This window comes from Alligator mississippiensis, chromosome 4 (assembly GCF_030867095.1).
Source record: "Alligator mississippiensis isolate rAllMis1 chromosome 4, rAllMis1, whole genome shotgun sequence".
Classification (NCBI taxonomy): domain Eukaryota; kingdom Metazoa; phylum Chordata; order Crocodylia; family Alligatoridae; genus Alligator; species Alligator mississippiensis.
In genome coordinates, this window is record NC_081827.1 from 219,654,106 (window position 1) to 219,673,379 (window position 19,274).

Here is a 19,274-nt window from a genome sequence, read left to right on the forward strand (position 1 = left end):
TGGCACATGCAGCTGGTCCTGCTGCCCCTGGATGCACAGCAGGGCTGGGGTGGCACAGCAGCCAGACACTTCCCAACAGCCCTGGTAGCAGCAGTTTCTCTGGGCTGCCACTGCTGCTGGACCTGCAACCTGAGCACCCCAGCTCATCCAGCTCTCACCTACTGCAGGGGGTGGGACCCATGTGGCCGGACAGATGGGATGGGTCTACTGGTGGGCAGGGAGTGGTGTTCGGAAATGGTATGGGTGGGAGAGGTTGTGATTTCAGGGTGATGCCAGCACGAGACCAGGGCTGACAGAGCCATGGTCCGTTCCCTATGTGCCCCTATGATGGGTGTAGGTTCTGCAGCAGGAACATGTGGGGAGCGGATCATGGCTCTTCCCCAACCTGGCTTTGGACACAGCTCCCCTCCCACCCATGACCCCATCCCATTCACCTGGCCATGCACTCTGCCTGGGTAGGTCCCAACCAGTCTCCATGCAAACCCCAAGTTTGTGAGGTGGTGCCAAGATTGTGAGGTGGTGCCTGAGGCAGAGCTGTGATCCCCTTCCTGCATGCCTCTGCCCACAGGGGCATGCAGGTAATGGATCATGGCTATCTTCTATGCTCAGCCAGGATGGGGCAGGGCTGGGATCCAGGGAAGCAGCATCTGAGAGTGGGATGGGTGGGCAGGGCCAGGGCTGGGATCACAGGTCTCTGGCCCTGCACTATCATCGCCCCACAACCCCATCCCCGGCCCTGTCCCAAGTCTATTTTCTTTCATTTGTTTATTTTTAGATCCTTGGCAGTGTCTCAACATATGGGTATTGATGTCTTATTTTTTATCTTGGTTTTCATAGTTTCATAGTTGTTAGGGGCTGTAAGGGACCTTACAGAACATTGGGTCCAGCCCCCTGCACATGGGCAGAAAAGACTGCTGGGATCAAATGATCCCAGCAATATGGGCATCAAGTTTTGTAACTAATCTTTACGTTATCTTTTAAAATTAACTAATGTCAGTATAAGTGTAATTTCAGAGCATTTGACAATAAAGGCAGGTCTCTTTCAAGGAAGGGGGAGCCTATAATTTCTGAGCATATGACTGGACAAGAGTGCAAGTCCCATAGCTGGCAAAATCCCTGCTGCTAAGTGCTGACAAGACTTCGGTGACATGGGTCAAGCTGAAGTGATGTTGGTCAGAGACGTGACTTTTGAAGCACCTCAGTTTGCTCTCAGTGGTCAAATAGCATATGGCAGAAAGGAGTGTGGGGCTAAAGGGTGCCCTTGAAGGTGGGAGAACACCCCAGGAGTGTGTGTCTCAAAGGTGTACCTGACCACATCTGAGGTCTGAGGTCAGGCTGTATCACAGGTTCATCTTGATTTAGGCACATTTGGGCAGGTTCTGGTAGATTCCTACCTGCCAACCTCAGGCTTCCCTCTTCCTGCCCTCTAGCATCATCAGCTTGTTTGCCCCACACCCCTGCCCCCTTCTCCCGTCATTAGCCCATGAATTTCCATGCAGGATTAGCCATGGCAAAGACAGAGACTGAACATGTTCTCACCCTGGAAATTTGATGTTTTGCTCCTATATGAAACAAAATCTTGAACACCTGGAATTTCCTGGGGGATAGATATTCTATTTTCTAATCAGCTCTGATGAATGTCATCATTCTCACTTTGACACATGCAAGAAAAACAATTCCTTTCATGTTAGTCATTAACATTTTATTCTGATACATTGTATAACAACTAGTTGTACGTTTCATTAAATTAACTTTTAGCTAAATTTGTTTAATTTAAATGTGTTTAATATGTTATATTTAATTAAACAAATTTACTTTTAATGAATGAATTGATTGTTGTATATATTTTTGAGGCTGCAAGAACTCTAGATAGTACCTGATACAGTTGTTCGAGGCCAGCAGCTGGTAACTCTCCAAACTAGTATGTCAGGATGAATATAAACAAAAAAAAAGCTCCCTCGTGATCCAGTGCAAGGTGTGACCAGCTTATGGTTACATGTGTTTTAGTGCACTGGTTCACTATGGCTAGAGCAGGATCAGGCAATTATCTGGGCTGGAGGACTACTTAAGGGATTTTGGTGAGCTGTTGTGGGCCAGGTTAAGGTACTGACCTGGTCCAGCATGGTAGGGGGTAGTTGGTACTGACCCAGCCTGGTGTGGCAGAGGCAGGCAATTGATCCTATCCAGCCCTGGGCCCCTCTGCCCCCCACCCCCCACCAGGAGTGCCAGACACAGCGAGCAGGCAGGCAGGCAGGCAGTGTCTTCATGGAAATGAACTAGGACCCCTACAGGCGGGGCACGCGTGGATAGGCGAATGGGATGAGGGATGTGCAGGGAATGAATTGCGGCTCTGCCCTGGGCCCTGGCCGTGAATTTTCACTGCCCCATGATCCTGGCTCTGTTTGCCCATGCTGCTCCTGGATGCCACTTCCCAACTGCCTGTGGCCCCATACCATGCATTGTGCTGAATCTGGTGATGGCTGCAACATGGACAGCAGCACCCAGGAGGAGTCACCACTGTAGGGGCTGCTGAGAAGCTAAGTCTGGCTGGTGCACTGCCCCTGGCTTGCCTCATGCTTGGGGGTGGCAAGACCATCCCCACACACCACAGCCCAGGCTGCCCCCTGTGCCTGGGTCAGGCAGGGCTGAGGGACCCACTGCAGGCTGGATAGAATCCCTTGGTGGTCCAGATCTGGCTGACAGGCTGCATCTTGCCCACCCCTGGCCTACAGGCATGGTAAAAGAGGGGTTATAATCTCCCTTAACCTCTTTGCCAGCCTCTGGAGCTGGCTTGGCCCAAAGCAGATTCTATATCCAATGGTTAGCAGGAGCCATGGAGGGCTTGTTGTTAGTTGTTATTATCACCATTCCCTTGTCGCTAGTTGTTATTATCACCAAAATTTGGGGTGAGGTGGGCATGCTAGTAGGGAGGGAAAGACTGCAGAAAGACCTGGATAGGTTGCAAGGGTGGGCTAACAAAAACAGGATGCGTTTCAATACGGACAAGTGCAGGGTGCTGCACTTGGGCAGTAGTAACCAGCAGCACACTTATAAGATGGGAAACTCCCTTCTTGAGAGCACGGGGGCAGAAAGGGATCTTGGAGTCATCATTGATCCTAAGATGAACATAGGCCGACAATGCGAGGTCATGGTCGGCAGGGCTAACTGGACCCTATTGTGCATCCGCAGGTGCATCTCAAGTAGGGCCAAGGAGGTGATCCTCCCCCTCTACGCGACACTGTTCAGGCCACAGCTGGAGTACTGAGTCCAGTTCTGGGCACCCCACTTCAAGAGGGATGTGGACAACATTGAGAGGGTCCAGAGGAGGGCCACCCGCATGATCCGGGGACAGCCGGGCAGACCCTACAATGAGAGACTACGGGACCTGAATCTGTTCAGCCTTCACAAGAGAAGGCTGAGGGGGGACCTTGTGGCAGTCTATAAACTCACTAGGGGGGACCAGAAGGGTTTGGGGGAGACCTTGTTTCCCCTAGCGCCCCCCAGGATAACAAGGAATAACGGCCACAAGTTGTTGGACAGTAGGTTTAGATCAGACATCCGTAAGAACTACTTCACAGTTAGGGTGGCTAGGAGCTGGAACTGACTTCCAAGGGAAGTGGTGCTGACTCCTACCCTGGGGGTCTTTAAGAGGCGGCTCGATGCCTACCTGGCTGGGGTCATTTGAGCCCAGTTTTCCTTCTGCCCAGGCAGGGGGTTGGACCTGAAGATCTACAAGGTCCCTTTCGACCCTACTTCTACGATTCTATGATTATTTTAATTGTGAGTTCTGCAACATTTGGTGTTTTCACCATGGCTGGAGTCACATATTACACAAAAATCTCTGTGTTCAACTCCCTCATTGGTTTGGAGAAAAAACTGAAATCTTGAACCATTAAAGGCTCAAAACTCGGAAAGCAAACAGAAAGAAGCCACATTTCTCATCATTTATGGAGGAGTCTGAGTCATGATTTTCAAATGTGTGGGCTTACCAATACTGGGATCCTGACTGACTCAACCAGATGTCTTGTTGAAGGTTCTAGTATGAAAGCTTACTTCCACTAACCACCTCTTCAGTAAGCCTGCGGGTGGGAAGGGCAAACTCCTGCCCAAGGCAAGTCAGTAACTTTATTTTTAAAAATATCCTTTAAATGACAAAATATAATAAGTATTTTTTCTATGGTGGAAATATAAATATTTTCACTGAATATTTTCCACTGTGAGAATCCAGTTGAACCTGCTCATTTTTCTTCCTAACACAGTATCTCTTGGGATAGATAGATAGAGAGAGAGAGAGAGAGAGAGAGAGAGAGAGAGAGAGAGAGAGAGAGAGAGAGGGAGGTCAAACTCAAAGTTAGGGAAGCTGCATTTGGCTAATACAAGGCTAATACAACTGAAAGAATAAAAATCTGCATTGGAGATGTGTAGGGTGTGTACATGGATGCATGTGTACCTCCTGAGATTGGCCGTGCACACCCTAGAAGCACCAGCCACGAAACCAGAAGTGCTGCCAAAAGTGCACTTCCAGTTTTGCCGCTGGCTTGGTGATCATCTGTTAGGGGACCCTCCCCACCCCCGCCCCAATGATCAGCTGCTGCAGGACCCCACCCCCCAGTCAGGGATCAGCACCTGGGGGACACCTCCCCAATGGTGAACTGGTGCCCCTCCAGACTCAGGAGGCACCAGTTGCCCATGAAAATCTGCATTTGAAGCAAAATTAAAAAAACAGTCATTATGAAACAAAACTTATGTAAAATAAGGTGTTTATCTTGCAATTTTGATGGGAGCAAATATCCCACTGGAGTCAACTGGACCTCTACTTGGATCACCACAGAAAAATCAGGAGCTAAAAGGCATATTTTTCCTCATTGTGCAGAGCTTTCATTACACTCACATGGAACAAGTAAAAAGTGACAACAATAGCATGTGAAGCAAATGTAATTTTGATAAACATTCTCTCAGTGTTTGTAAGTTGTTATATATATCAAGTAATGTGTTTTAAGCATGAAAATGCTTTCCCTCCTGTGCACTACATTTATCTCATAGAGTGAAAGCATTACCTATGAAAAGGAAATCTCCTTCAGGTACCAAAAGAAATCTTACTTACGAGTATTGAGTCAGCAGATCCAAATCATTATGCATGTCGATTGGATATGTTTCACTGAGATGAAATAGCTTCTCTAAGGCCTCATAAATGAAAATGATGCAGATAAGAGAAGCAAAAGCTTCTTCAGTAAACCGGGTAATGTAACAAACTAGGGAGCTTGCATCAGTTGCAACAAGGATGATGCATAAAATTGCAGTCCATAGTCCAATGCTGGCTCTCAAAGAAAGGTATGACAACCCATACTCTCTAAAGAAATGGAAAACAAGCATTAACCATAGCTTATCAAACCATTATTTCACAGACAGAGAAAATAAATCATCCAAAAATCACTTCTGCATAGGTATATCCAGCTTTTATACCCTTTCTTGAGCAGCCAACTACAAACATCATCTCTAGAAATAGTGAACCCAAGGAAGTTATCTATATGTAAGAGATGCTTGTAAAACAAATAATGCAGATAACTCAGTGCCCAACATATCACAAAAGTGCATTCTAGTACTATATCTGTAACTAGAGATGTGAGGAGAACCCAAAACTTTGTGATTTGTATGGTACAGTAAACTCTGCCATGTTTTCACGTGCAACTACCACTGATCCAAGGCAGGATACTGTCCTGGCAGGAAACATCTAGAGTGTCAACTCATCAAGGTGGGGAATTTATCAGAGGTTTACATGACATGCAATGTAAAAACACTAGAAATAATTAGGCAGGTAAAATATTATTTTGGGATGATTTTTAAGCCATGGACCTATAAATGTATATAAATATACTTCGCATAGCTGTATTATTTTTTTACTAAAAAGCTACATCAAAATGCTATTACTTCTCCCAGCTAATTCAGTTTTTGCCTTTTTAAATAATTTTTTGCTGTCTGTAGCCTAGTTGAAAAACAAATAGAAAGTATTAAAAACTTCCTACCTCAAACATCTCAATAAAAAGAAATGTGAAGGCAGGTTTAATTTAAATTTCTTATTTTTATGAATTGAAGTCAGAGATCTTCAAGTCAGATTCCCACCTGATCTTTACTCTCAATTTAAGAACAAAGGAAGACCAGAGTATAAAATTGCAGTGAGCAATTTTTGGATACACTCTAATACTAAATGGGTAGTGAAATTGGTAGATTCTGCTACTTCTCTTCAAAGTTGAAAGCTTAAAGTCAGCAAATGGCTGTACTCAGCAAGAAACCAGATGTAATAGTCTGATAATCTTGCTTTTTTCCCCACACAGACTCCTTTCTTCCACACACTATTCATGTCCCAGAACAAAATCCTATGTTTGCTGTACATAATCTTGCATAAAACATGCTAGAGCTATGTACGCCTCTGTTCCACCTAGCCTGCACAAAGCATTATAAGGGCTCTGCTACATGGAGATCAGAGAGAGCACCTGGGAACCTAAAAAGGGCCTCCTACTCTGCATTGCTCATATGGGAGGATTGAGATTTCCTCTGCTATCAAGACTTCCTGCCTTAAAAATCGCAACTGTAACTCAGGCTGACACACGGGATTGGGCTCACTGGGAGAAATGTGAGGGTGGCCACCTTCCCACATCAGGCTGTGGAAAGCAGGAATTCACCATTAGGGGCACAGAATGTAGACACAATTTTCACCCACATCATGGCAGAGGGATATTACTTATAGTACATTAGCTTAGAAGTGAGAAGCTGGCCATATGTTATTTTGGCATAGCTTTTTTCTTTTCGTTTTTTATGCTTTATTTAGTTACTTTTAAAGAGATGGGAGTTGTTACATCCTAGGATTAAGAGATGCCATCAATTTTCAATACCTAGTCATTCGCACTCCATTGTTAGGAATGAAAAAATGCTAAATTTATGGAGCGTGTCTTGTTCTACAGCTTGATTTTCAGTCATGAAATTTAAATGTAATTGTTTTAGGACAGGATATGATCCTCACAGAAGAGGTTTATAACAGGTAAAAAAAAAAAAAAAAAATCCCACTTTGATGTAATTAACAGGCTCCTTGCTTCTCATCACTGAGAAACTGTTCTGTGTGACTGTACAGTGGCAGCAGCATGTGCCAGCCAGGTTTATGCTGAGCATGCCACTCCCATGCTGGAAGATGATGTCTCAAGAGCAAGAAAAGACATCCCAGAATGTATTTGCACACTTGGAGTGTCAAGCAGGGGCAGAGGGATGTGCGTGCAGAAAATGGCCAGTAGCACACCAGTGGAGCATACTGCTGCCCTGCATAGACATATCCTAAAAGTCTAAGCTCTATTTCCCACAATCAAGACTTCTGATCTTACTCCAGGAGGTGCTGATACCTCTGGATGAGGATCATGCCCTTAACTGCTATATTTTGAATTTTATATTAGATTGCCATCAACTAAAAAGGAGCTCATGATGTCACACGTGAAAAAGACAACCTCACTTACATTACTCATAGTTAGATCATCCTCATGACACCAGATGATTAGCAATTATTATTTAGCCACATGCACCACATTGCACTGAGAATGTTCCCTGAAACTTTTAAATATGAAAATGATTTCACTTACTTGCAAAATTTGAATAATATCTTTTCAAACACCAAAACTGGTCCTGTGCTGCCTAGTATTGTAAGAGGCTGTCCACCAAAGAGTGAGTAGGCTATTCCAGTCATGGATGCTCCAAACAAAGATTCTATTGCACTCTGCACATGAAACAAACAGGAGCTTACATATATTTCCTTAGATTCCAAGCCCTGTATTCAACAACTTAGTCTGTAGCCTTCAAACATGCAGACTGTAATATTTTAAAGGTGATTTATGCCACATTAAGAATATACTAACCACATACCTAATAAAGTCAATGCTTTTTTAAAATTTCAGATTAAAGTAAAACACATACTATACGACCTTCAGTTGCTTCTCCCAGCAGACCACCAAAGGTGATGACAGGAGACATACAAGCACAGTAGAGAAACAAAAATGATGCAAGACATTGTAGGCTGAAAGCATCCCTGAAGTCACTCCAGAAGAAGGGAGCTTTTCTTTTGATGTCCATAATCAGTCCTCCAAAAACTCTAAGAAAAAGAAAGGGGAAAAAATAGATTTTTTGGTTTACTTTCCTCCTATGGTGCTGCTTACAATAGGCAGCAACTCTCTCTCTCCCTTTATCAAATAACCAAAAAATTTTTCATTCAAATCTTTCATTAGATGCAGTTCTCTGTAACGAAGTTTTTTTTGTCTTCCTTTGCCATTTGTAAAGGACCAAGCATACACAGTAAATAAAAGCCATGGTCTGGACTCTCCTCTTCAATCTCTCTGCATTGATCGCGTCTGCCTGTACACAGCTGCCAAACCTGGTTTCAACCACTGACCCAGAAATGCCCCTTGGGTGCCATTGACAGACTGATTCTGCAATACTCTTTTTTCGCCAGGATCCTTGCATACCAGGTGTTCCAGGGCTAAAGAGCTTCTGCCTCCTGACAATCCTTAGTTGTCAGAATGGCCCTTGGGACTTTAGTCAGGCAGGTATAATTCAGAGCCACATAGACACTGCTCTAAATTTTACTGAGAGGAGGATGACTGGCTCTTCGCCATTCCTAAGATAAATGGTGTCTCCGAAAAGATGGTTTAAAAAACTGTTGCTATCACCTCTTCAGCTGTTCCACATACACTTCCAGCTCTATGTACTTAAACAAGACTTAAAATTGAAGGAGAGTGAAAAGAAAATTAAATACATAGTGTGGTTACCAGTCTCACAGCCAATTGAAAACCCTGTGCTTATAATATGTACAAAAAAAGAGCATGCGCATATTCTCTAGGACAAACCTACCCTCAAACATATACCCTCAAAGTTGCTTATCTGAGGGGAGATTTTGGCTTATTGTATTTACAGCCAGAGCTGCACAATTCAACCACTTCCCTTCCTTTCTCATGTCCTTGTAGCAAGGTATTTAGCAGAACTTGCAAATTCATTGGAATCTGACATGGCCACATGGTGAGCATTTCTGCTGTAGCCTTGAACTCTCAACCTCTGAGCTTCCAGCCACTCACCCCAGTCACCACCTGAGCAAGGTATTCAACCACTGAAAAAGCTCAGCGACAAAAGAGTATATTTTTTAAAAGTGTATGAGAGCAGCTACTTCTGGCTTTTCCTTCACTCCAGAGGGTGTGTCTATATGCTCATTAATGCACTTTTGCTACTGCATGTTAAATTTAGTGCCTCCATTGTGAGGCTCTGGAAAAAGATGCATTAGTGAAAATCCATTTTTTGTGATGCTTTAATGCGCATTAAAATAGGTCAATGAGCATTACAGCGCATGTGTAGATGAAACAAGCAGATTTAATCATGATTACCAGTCATATGATCATCTCATAGTATTAAAAAAAGAGCTCACATTCACTAAAGGAATAGAAAGCCTACTCTATAGAAATTAAAAAGTGAAAATTGCTAGTTTAATACCTTATTTCTTTTCATCTCATTCACTATGCAGTGTTGTGTAAAGATAACCAAGGTAGCTCTGAAAAGCAGTGTAACTGAATTAGTGCAGCACTCTGCCTGGACTAATTTACTTGCTAAGAAGCATGGTATATTAGCCTGGGTGGACTGTCAGGATACCACAACTATCCTGTGTCTGGTACTCAACATAAACCAGGTATTTCTACATAATACTGCATACTACTGTATAGATACAACCTGATAAGCATGTAATGAGGAATAACTCCATTGAAGTGAATACAGTGACATGCTGGATCAGGGTAGCTGAGAGAAATTCAGGCCATTACACTTTCTTTGGACGCATACTGCTCAAAAAAACAGTATCTCATAAACATAATTTCCCACTAACTTTCCAGTCCGTTGCAATTCTGGTCCACTATGCCCTCCAAGTGGTTCTGGATCCCCATGAGCTGCTGTCCCATTTGGCACTCCTGGGATCTTACGTTTCTCCTATAAGAAAGGAAAGTTTTTTTCTACTCAGTTTAATCATCCAAATATGATTTTAGCAAGAAAAGAAGGCAAGAGATATAGTTATTTCCCCTTTTTAGTTTCCATCCATTAAATGAAATAGAAATACTTTTAAAATTGTATCTAGGTTTCTATTGTGTGTGTAGTATTATAATTTGAATGAGGCTGTGCTGCCTTCATACAAAAAGAGGTGGGTGAGACCTGCAGAAGCAGCTTCCACGCAGTAGAAGTGGGAAGAGTATCCTAAGACAGTTTCTCAGGAGTTCTATAAAGTTTTATCTATACTGCAGTGGTATGACTACAGTTCAAGTACACATGCCAAAATCAACCTTAAACTAATGTAACCGTAGCAGCACAAATCTCTACACTGGCTAGCCAACTGAACATTCACAAAGCTCATCAGACATTTTTTGTACCCTGCACTAGTTGCAGGCTATCACTGCTGTAATGCTAGTTTAAAGCCGGTTCCAGTAATTCTAGTTTAAAGCTAGCCTGCAAGAAATTTCTATGCAGATATAAAAGGGAGTAGCTTACTAAGGAGTAATTGTTTAAGGACTTCGCACTGTAAAAAAACTAGTAACTAGAACTACCCACGTAACTGGACAGCCACAGTCCAGCCCTGGACAGCAACAGTGCGCAGGGCAGCAGCCACAGCTAGGCAGCTGGGGTGGGACAACAGCTGGAAAAGCAACAGGAGTAGCTACTATTTTTGCACCAGTACCCAGGGCTGGTGCCCCAGTCACCCTTCTTAGGTAAGCTACTGTACATCTCCCTCTGAAATTTCTTCAATTTCAGAATTTCTTAGCTCCGTATGCAACATATCCTAGGGTCCTTAATGCTCAGTATAAAGGGTGCAGGATTAAGTCCAAATTTAGGTCAAAACCTTCAGTTGCTGTAGATAAGTCTCATTAAAGTTCTCCAAACTTTGCCATACATATGAAAATACCACAAGTAGCTCACCAGCTACAAAGAATTTTAAACCTGGACTAACAAAATTCTGTTCCAGGAAAATATTTTAGGGAAATGAAAATATCATTATGTTATGCTCAGATCTCCGTCTTACCTGCTCATTGTACTTTTACTAAAAAGTAGCAACTAAGCAAAAGCAAAATCATTTGTTGAAGAACAAATAATGAGTAATACATACATCTTGTGTAAATAATTCCTTAGCCAAGTTGCTTGAGACACCAAACAAAATTTAAAAGGGAGTATAATTCTACTCAAACAATAGAAAAAAAAGATGGTATCTAAAAACTAAGCAAATAATCAGTGTTGATCAATATGCAATAACAATGATCTTAATTGTATAGGAAAGCAATTTAATAAATAAGAAAGTGTATATTTACTCCATGCTTTTTCTGGGTTTGCTTATACTTCCTCCTGATGAAAAAAATAGTTTCTCTGGGAAGTCAAGAAAAAATATCTATGCTTGTACAAAGTAACAATAGGTTTCTCAATCTTTTGATTTATTTACCATTTCTATGAAAGGCAGTTCTACTGAGTTTCCTATTTTGATTTAGTCTTATCTTACTTTTTTTCTTATTTGAGATAAGACCAGAATAAGGGTAAAAGTGCTTTTAACTGTTCCTCTCTTTGAAAACTAGACAGCTCAATGCCTTCTAAAGTATAAAAGTAATTGTTTATCCAAAGCCATGAGCTATCCTTAATAGTCTAATATGTCCTGTATCTGTTTTTATACCACACTCACAACCTTTGTATGTGAATAGTTTTCAATCAAGTACTAAGTATCAGTTGTGTTTATCCTCTCATCCTCTTCACAGGGTTGCAGCATGGTGTTTTGTTTTGGTAACTGATATCCTAATATTGACTTTAGGTCTCTTGTAATTTTGTATTTTCAAGAAGCATGTAATCGTAATAAACAGAATAAAGAGTATGAAGATTATACTTTATACTCTGCTCTACAGAAAGTGTATATAGATTATAATGACATAATTTCAGAGACGTACACGTGAACACAAACATTTAAACATTTATTAAATCTCTAGAGCAACTGAGAAATGAACAAAGGTAATTTTATATCCCACCCATAAAATAGTTAAATGACAGTGTGGTTGGTTGGACTGCAGACCCTCAGATATTCTAAATCACCGATTTGCTGGAGTATCTAAGCATCACATAACCAAACTGAGTGCATTTTATTTTGTATGATTTCATAAACCTATAAACAACAGTCTTGCCACCACAGAGAAATGTTCTCCTCAGCTCTTAATAGTTCCTTAATGGATTAAGGATTAATCTAAAAAGCAAAAAAATATATAGATAATTCACACTTCACCTGCTTGCTAAGCACTTAAGTGCTTGTTGAATTTGAAGTGTAATTTACACACCTGAGAAGGAACATTTTTGGGTGGCTCTATTCGAATTGTTGGGTCCCATTCTCCAGGAGGGAGAACTGTAACCTGATCAAGAAACTCATCAATTCCAGAAACCAAGTCATTACGATCTTTAGCTTTATAAGCTACGTCATGAAATACCTGTTGAAGGAAAACAAAAGCCAGAAATATATGAAACACTCGTTAACATATAAATAAAATTGTAAGTGTAAATTCTTTCATATTTCTACTTCTTTCTCTTGTAAGGAATGCAATTTATCAATTTTTCCACTTCTTTGTAAAAAAAAAATAATCACAATATTGAACTGGCTGTCACTTCTAATGAGACAGACACTATAACCAGCCTCATTCAGAAGGCTGAATGTTCCTAAGATTGACAGTTCAAAATGTGACTGATTCCACTAAAATGTAACTATATAAAATGGCATCTTATCTTAAAAGTTATTCTTTATGACTAGGGACAGGCATTACACATAAACCGGTTTAAGACACTGGTTTAAACCTGTAACACAACAGATGTTCAGTGCATATAAACCAGTTTGAAAGTGCCTGAAAACAGTTTGAGATAAACCTGGTTGAATGTAGCATTAGACTTAACTGATTCGGCTCAAACCAGTTTATGCAATGTCTGTCCCAGACCACTTGCTGATTTAAGTTAAATCAGAGTCCCTCAGAATCCCAGCATACTCTCTGGGCTGGTAAGGGCTCTCTGCTCCACAGCAGAGCTAGCCCCTCCCCTCTGCTCCCTGGCTGGAGCTCAGCACAGACTTGCAGACACAGCAGGGTCTGCTGACTTACCTGTACCACCCTCTCTCCCCCACCACTTGCTGCTTAAGCAGAGATCCCTTCCTCCTCTCTGCCACAGCATGAACTGTAACCAGCATGTGATATGCTAGCTAATTCCAAGAGATGTCTGTGTGTGTCTCTCTCTCCAATTTCACTGGACTAGGCAGAGAGAACAGTGACCACTTAAGGCTTTTGGAGCTAACCAACAGGTCAGCTGGTAAGCTGTTTAAGAAGTTTGAAGTAACGTAGAGAGAAGCTATTGTTTTGCTAACTGGGTGACAAAGACTTAGCAGCCCGCCCCCTGCCCTGGCTGGCTTGCTCACCAGTCAGTTTGCTGCAGATAGTATGACAAAGCAGGGAGGGAGATTGAAAAGCTCTGTATCATTAAGAGATGCATGCACTGCACACAACCCCTTGCCTCAGAGTGCCAGCCCAGGACTGGGGGCTCGCACCACTCCTGCCCCTTGAGCAGCCAATAGGGAAAAGCCTGGGACCATGCAGGCAGACATCCCCCCCAGCTCAGCTCCCTGCAGGAGGGAAGGGAGGGCTGCTCTAGTGTCCCCCATCTTCTAGCCTGAGCCACTGCAGGAATGTGCCTGAATTTCCTCAGTCCAGAGAGAATGCCTGTCCAGTTTCAAACCAGTTCAACCTACTCAGGTTAGACTAACCTGCAAAGATTGAATCAATTCAGGCTCAGGCTTTTTGAATGTCTGTTCCTAGCCTATGGATATGTATAGACATTTGGGGAGGCTAGGGGGAGGTTGGATTGAGTTAAAAATGGCCACCAGATCTAAGGTAAGTCAGGATAGGGGGAGCTAGTGGGGGGGCTTGGGGAGATAATGGGGGCAGGTAGGCTCTGAGGGGGATGTGGGGGCTAGCAGGTTCCACAGGGAGGGATCAGGGACCTGCAAGTGGGGTCTGTGGGGCTTCTGGTGGGGTCCAGGAGGGTTTGTTGCAATCAGGGGGGCCATCAGGGTCCACAAGGAGGCTTGCGGGGAACAAGGGGGCTCTCTCCTCCACCCCTGGGGACCAGGGGCTATTTTTAGTCCCCAACCTCACCCCAACCCCAGATGAACAACCCTCCTCTGGCAAACCAACCCCCCCACCCCAATTTACTTCCTCAGCCCCTGGTACCAGTGAACACTAGTAAAACTGGCCCCAGGAGTAGCCTGTTGGATTGGGGATGATGAGTTTGGTGGGCTTGGGGTGGGGGTTGGCTGGTCTGTGGGGGGGTTGTCAATCGGAGAAAGCGGTCAGGGGGGACTAAAAACAGCTCAGTGCCAGGGATAGGTGTAGGGGAAGCACAGACCCAGGGCTGGGGCCAGTGTCTGGGCTTTCCCATCCCTAGGGCTACAGTGGGAACTGTACAGAAGTTCAATTAGATAGTCTAATTTAGATTGGGTCTGGTGCGACCAATCTCAGAGGTACACTTAACACAGATTGGATCATTCATTTTTAGACCAGTCTAACTGTCCTGAACTTCTTCTGTACAGTTCGCAGTTAGATCTACCTCACTAGGTATCTAAGGGTGCAGATAAAAGTGATAATTTTTGCCTGATCTGGCCACAAAAAGCAGTTTATAGCTGTGACCAAACACAAGTGCACAGCTGCAAACAGCGTCAAAAATGGCCAATTGGGTGAAAATCTGAACCCCTCATTGCATGAGGTATCAAATAAAGATATTACAAAATGTAGCTCTTTTGTAACTTGTGTCTGCCAAGCTCCCAGCCTCTTACTGTTTTCAGAATGGGAAGGGGGAAAGGGAGCAGAGTGAGTTCAGTTTGGGGGGTTTTCAGCCCCCTGGAGGGTGGGATGGGTGTATTGCAGCCCTTCCCCCACAAGATGGGGGGGACTCAACTCATGCGCCCCACCCTTCAGCACCAGCTGGGGAGCCCCAAAAATGAGCTCCCTCCACTGCCTTTCACTGCTCCCATTCTGACAACAGTGAGCACTGGCAGAGAGCTTGGCCATTGCTATGGGAACCTGGCTGCAGGCTCCCAGTGCAGCTAGATTTCCCTCTCTCCTGGAACCTACAGTGAACTTCTGTTTGGTCCAGGGTAATGTTGTAACTCAGAACGCTTTGCAAAAATCATTCTGAGTTACAGCTGGGAGCTGCACTCCTGTTTATACCCAAAGTGTAAGGTTCACACCTGGGTGAAATAAGTTAGATCAGGTGGCCATTTGTAATGTTATCTACCTCTCCCAAACCACCCCAAATGTCTGTATATACCCTATGTGTGAAATATATCTCAAGTCATATCTTCTTGTTTCAGTCATTCCTATTTTTTCCTGCAGCCAATTCAGCTATGCAATTGTGAACTGGATCCTATTGCTGTTTCCACATCATAAGAATGATTAACTATTTTCCATTTGTGGAGTCAAATCCTATCTTTGGTTACACTTTAATACTGCCAAAGGAAAGACAGAACAAAAATCAGGTGAACCTTTTGGTCCTACACTATCTTCAGTTTGAAATATCAGGAGGAAAAAAAAACAATCTAGAGTTGTATATAATGAATACCTCATCTGTCATTAGTGTTGCAATTGATCTCCCAATCTCATGATACTGCTGGCCTTTTCCCAGTGGTCCCAAAAGAATAAACAAAAACCTACAAAAAAGGCAAAAACAAAATATTTTAAGAATGAAAAGCTGAAATAGCTTAATGTAAAAACAAAACCATTCATTAAAACTTTAACCACAAGAAATAGTGTCAACAAAATAATAAAAAATAAGCAGCCTCAGAGGATCCTTACACAATAATTTAAATATGCTGACACAAAAAATTGAAATTTAGCCCAGAAACATATGTATATAATGAGCTTTGTTGCTGGACTGGGTTGTTTGTACTCAAATTTCCTTATGGACTAAACCCATGTAGATAATCCTAAAGTTTCATGCAAAAATACCTTTGACAGAGCTAGCTATTCAATTTATTCATATGTATCACTCTTGCAATATTATGGAAGTTATCCCAAACATGCATGTGCACAACACTATTCAGGGTAGAAAAATAACACCTTTTGCCTTTTGTTATTATTTTAACTGCATGATAAATCCCCTCTATTTCATACCCCAAATGCTTATCATCAAAGTTTGGACTGTGGAATAGTCTACCATGAATATACTTGGAATTAGGATTCTTATAGTCAGAATCTGTCATTTGAAACATTTTTTGAATAAAAATAGGCATTCTTAAAAGGTTTATCATGACTCATCTGGGATATGGGAAAACTACATTCAAATCTTATGCTGCAAACAGATGTTGTCTTTATGCTGCCATAAAAAAAATCATGGCATCAAAAATTCCAAGCAAACAGATGTCCTTAACCCTTGTCATGCCACAAATGCTCAAAATTGTGGACACAATTAGGTGTCCACAAATTACCACAAATTACCACAAATAGGTGGTAAACATTGTGTTTCCTTTTACATGGTGGATGTCCGTCTGCAAGTGCAGCCCAAAGCTCCCAGGGCTTCAGGAGCCTCATCCTACATACCCCAGGAATGCCCTTGCAAGATTGGGCTTCTGAAACCCCAGAAGCATCTCCCCAAGTTTCCTCACTTGCAGAACTGTGCCACGATAGCCCCCCAGCAGGAGATTCTCTAAGCACGTGTATTGCTCTGCCGTGCCCGGACTTGGGACAAGAGGAGACGTCTGTGTCACCCAATGAAGCCAATCAACTATGCTGGGGCACATCCTGGAACAGATGATCCTACTCCAAGAATAATGTCTGCTTAGAGCTTTAGTCTGGCACAGCAGAGCTAGAACTCTGGTCTCCTATATCCCAGGTGATACTGAAATTACTGGGCAACTAGCTTTTCTGGAGGTGTTTCTTTTCTCTCTGACCAAACTTGCATCCTGAAGAAAATATATCTCCTAACAGAAGTTTCCTTAAAATTGATGAATTTTAACAGAAAGTTTTTGTTGAGATGAATTGGCATTTTCCAATGAACTATGTTTCAGCAAAAAATCTCACCTGGTTCTACTAATATTCACCAAACATTTATATAAAATGTTTCACCATTAATGGAGCATTCAAACTGTTCAACCTACCTATTTACTAATCGGGGGTTTGAATGCTCACCTAAGTCACATGGTTTTGTTTATTCTTCCTCAAATTTTTAAAACTGGCAAATGACAAAAAGTGACTAATGAACAGACCAACTGTGTCATGAATGCCTGGGGCAGGGATCAACGTTATCGCCTTTGCATAAAGTCATAGTAAATATTTGATCATCACTGCGTTGTCCAGAAAGGTAACATAAGTGAGAATCAGTTTTCTTCTTGGTTCCTCCTCTGCTTAGGAAAGTAAATGGCTCCTCTTTTGTCTCTACATAGGAGACATTCTCCAGTGCCTTGGTGGATCTATTGGTGGGATAAGGCCACAACTCCTTTCAACTGTCTAAGAAAATAAATGGAGTGACTGTGCCTCATTACCATTTTGGTCCCCATGATGCCTCTGTACATGGGCCACAATTTGGCCTTAGCAAGGAAATATTCAATCATCCCAAATATTTGCACAATATTCAATGGCTTCTGAATTCTCATTAATAATTAAATTGTTTACTATCATGTGATTCATTCTATTCTGATAACATTGTCATTGATTAGTTTTCCTGGGCATCTCCACCCATTTTAGTTTTAATAAAATAATTATTATTCTTATGAATAAAAAACCTAGAAGTTTTTCTTCCTCTCTTTCCTAGCTTCCTCTGAAAGAGGGAACAGAAGATAGAAATAAGCTGTGACACAGGAAAGAAAAGGAGGAAACAGGATAACAGGGGGGCTGTGCAATATATAAATGCTGGACAGAATTTCCAATCTCTCTTTTTCAGTTGTTTACCAGAAGTGCTGAGGCTCTTAAGCAATGTTCAGGGAACATACAAGGATTGGCACAACAATTTCTTCTTCTACTTCTAGGAAGAAACACAACACTGACCGACAGGCCTCAAGGTCCGAAACACACCCAAGTACACATACTTTTAAAAAGGAAGGAAAGATGCACCTGTTATAAGGTAGTAATTCAGTTCAACACTTGATAAACAACAAAGCTGAAGGATCATCCTGCTTTATAGCGCCAAGTAATACACCTTAGGAAAATAAGGTAGAACCGATCAACACTTACCTTGTTGGAATTGGAACTTCAGCTAGCCCAGAAAGCAATACTGCAGGGGACAATCTAACAAAAGCAACTATAGCACGATCCAGGAACTCTAGTTCCCCAACTAAAATGTTTGAAGCTTCAGCCCCAGGAGGTATCTTTTTCATGAAGTGTAGGTCAACCTGGAAAGAGCACAGTGAATCATCCAAAATGCTAACATATACAACAACCTCTTGTTTTCTATTTTGTGGAAACAGAGAACCTTCATTTGGTCACCAACGATGGTATAAGGGTTTTTTTAATTAGTCTGCTTGTGATGATCTCTTTCTCAAAAAATTTTAGAGAGAAATTAAATTCCTTCTCAGTGGTTTGAATTATCATAAATTGTCAGCATTTGTCCAGCTATGCAATGGGAAAATATATAATCCTGCTGCATAGGCAAATTTTAATGTAACCCAAGGCCCTGCCCCATGTTATACTTAAGATGTTATTAACTAGTTAACCCAGCCACATGTTCAAACAATTAATGGTGTGATACAATGTGGAATGACTTTGTGGCTAGTTCATGTCACTCCATTAATTGAACATATGGCCAAGTGTACCCTTCTGGCTGGGGGCCTCATCAACTGAGGGGGCTCCCAGCCACAGGAGCTTGATACATGATGCAGGGGGGAGTGTAGGTTGTGTATCCAGACTCCCCCTGCACCAGGAAAAAAGCATGATGGTATATGATGCATGATCCCACAATCATACCTTCTGCCATACGTGTGGAATGGCAGGAAGTACAATTGTGTGGATCATGCATCAGATCCCATTAGGCCTTTACCTGCATGTCTGGCAGGGGCCTAAGTAATTAATTTACAGGAGCCAAACAAATGTTAAATATGCCATATTTTATTCTATTATAAATGATTTATAATGTTATTTAATAACAGATACAGGAACCAAGGCTTTCACTTCGTGTAAGCAAGGGAAACCAATTCACTGGGTAAGATTGCTGGACTAAAGCCCCAG

At 42.3% G+C, this 19,274-nt stretch overlaps 1 protein-coding gene across 4 annotated transcripts in view; it reads right to left on the reverse strand.

Moving 5' to 3' along the window:
• Positions 1 to 19,274, reverse strand: part of SLC4A10 (solute carrier family 4 member 10) — a 366,853-nt gene that overhangs the window by 67,528 nt on the left and 280,051 nt on the right. For all 4 annotated transcript variants that reach the window (XM_059727337.1, XM_019480650.2, XM_059727335.1 and 1 more), the window contains exons 8-14: positions 18,285 to 18,442; positions 15,679 to 15,766; positions 12,366 to 12,512; positions 9,899 to 9,999; positions 7,954 to 8,128; positions 7,623 to 7,756; positions 5,105 to 5,350 (exon numbers count right to left, since the gene is read on the reverse strand). In XM_059727337.1, the coding sequence (XP_059583320.1) occupies positions 5,105 to 5,350; positions 7,623 to 7,756; positions 7,954 to 8,128; positions 9,899 to 9,999; positions 12,366 to 12,512; positions 15,679 to 15,766; positions 18,285 to 18,442 (1,049 nt within the window). The remainder of the gene's footprint in view (positions 1 to 5,104; positions 5,351 to 7,622; positions 7,757 to 7,953; positions 8,129 to 9,898; positions 10,000 to 12,365; positions 12,513 to 15,678; positions 15,767 to 18,284; positions 18,443 to 19,274) is intronic.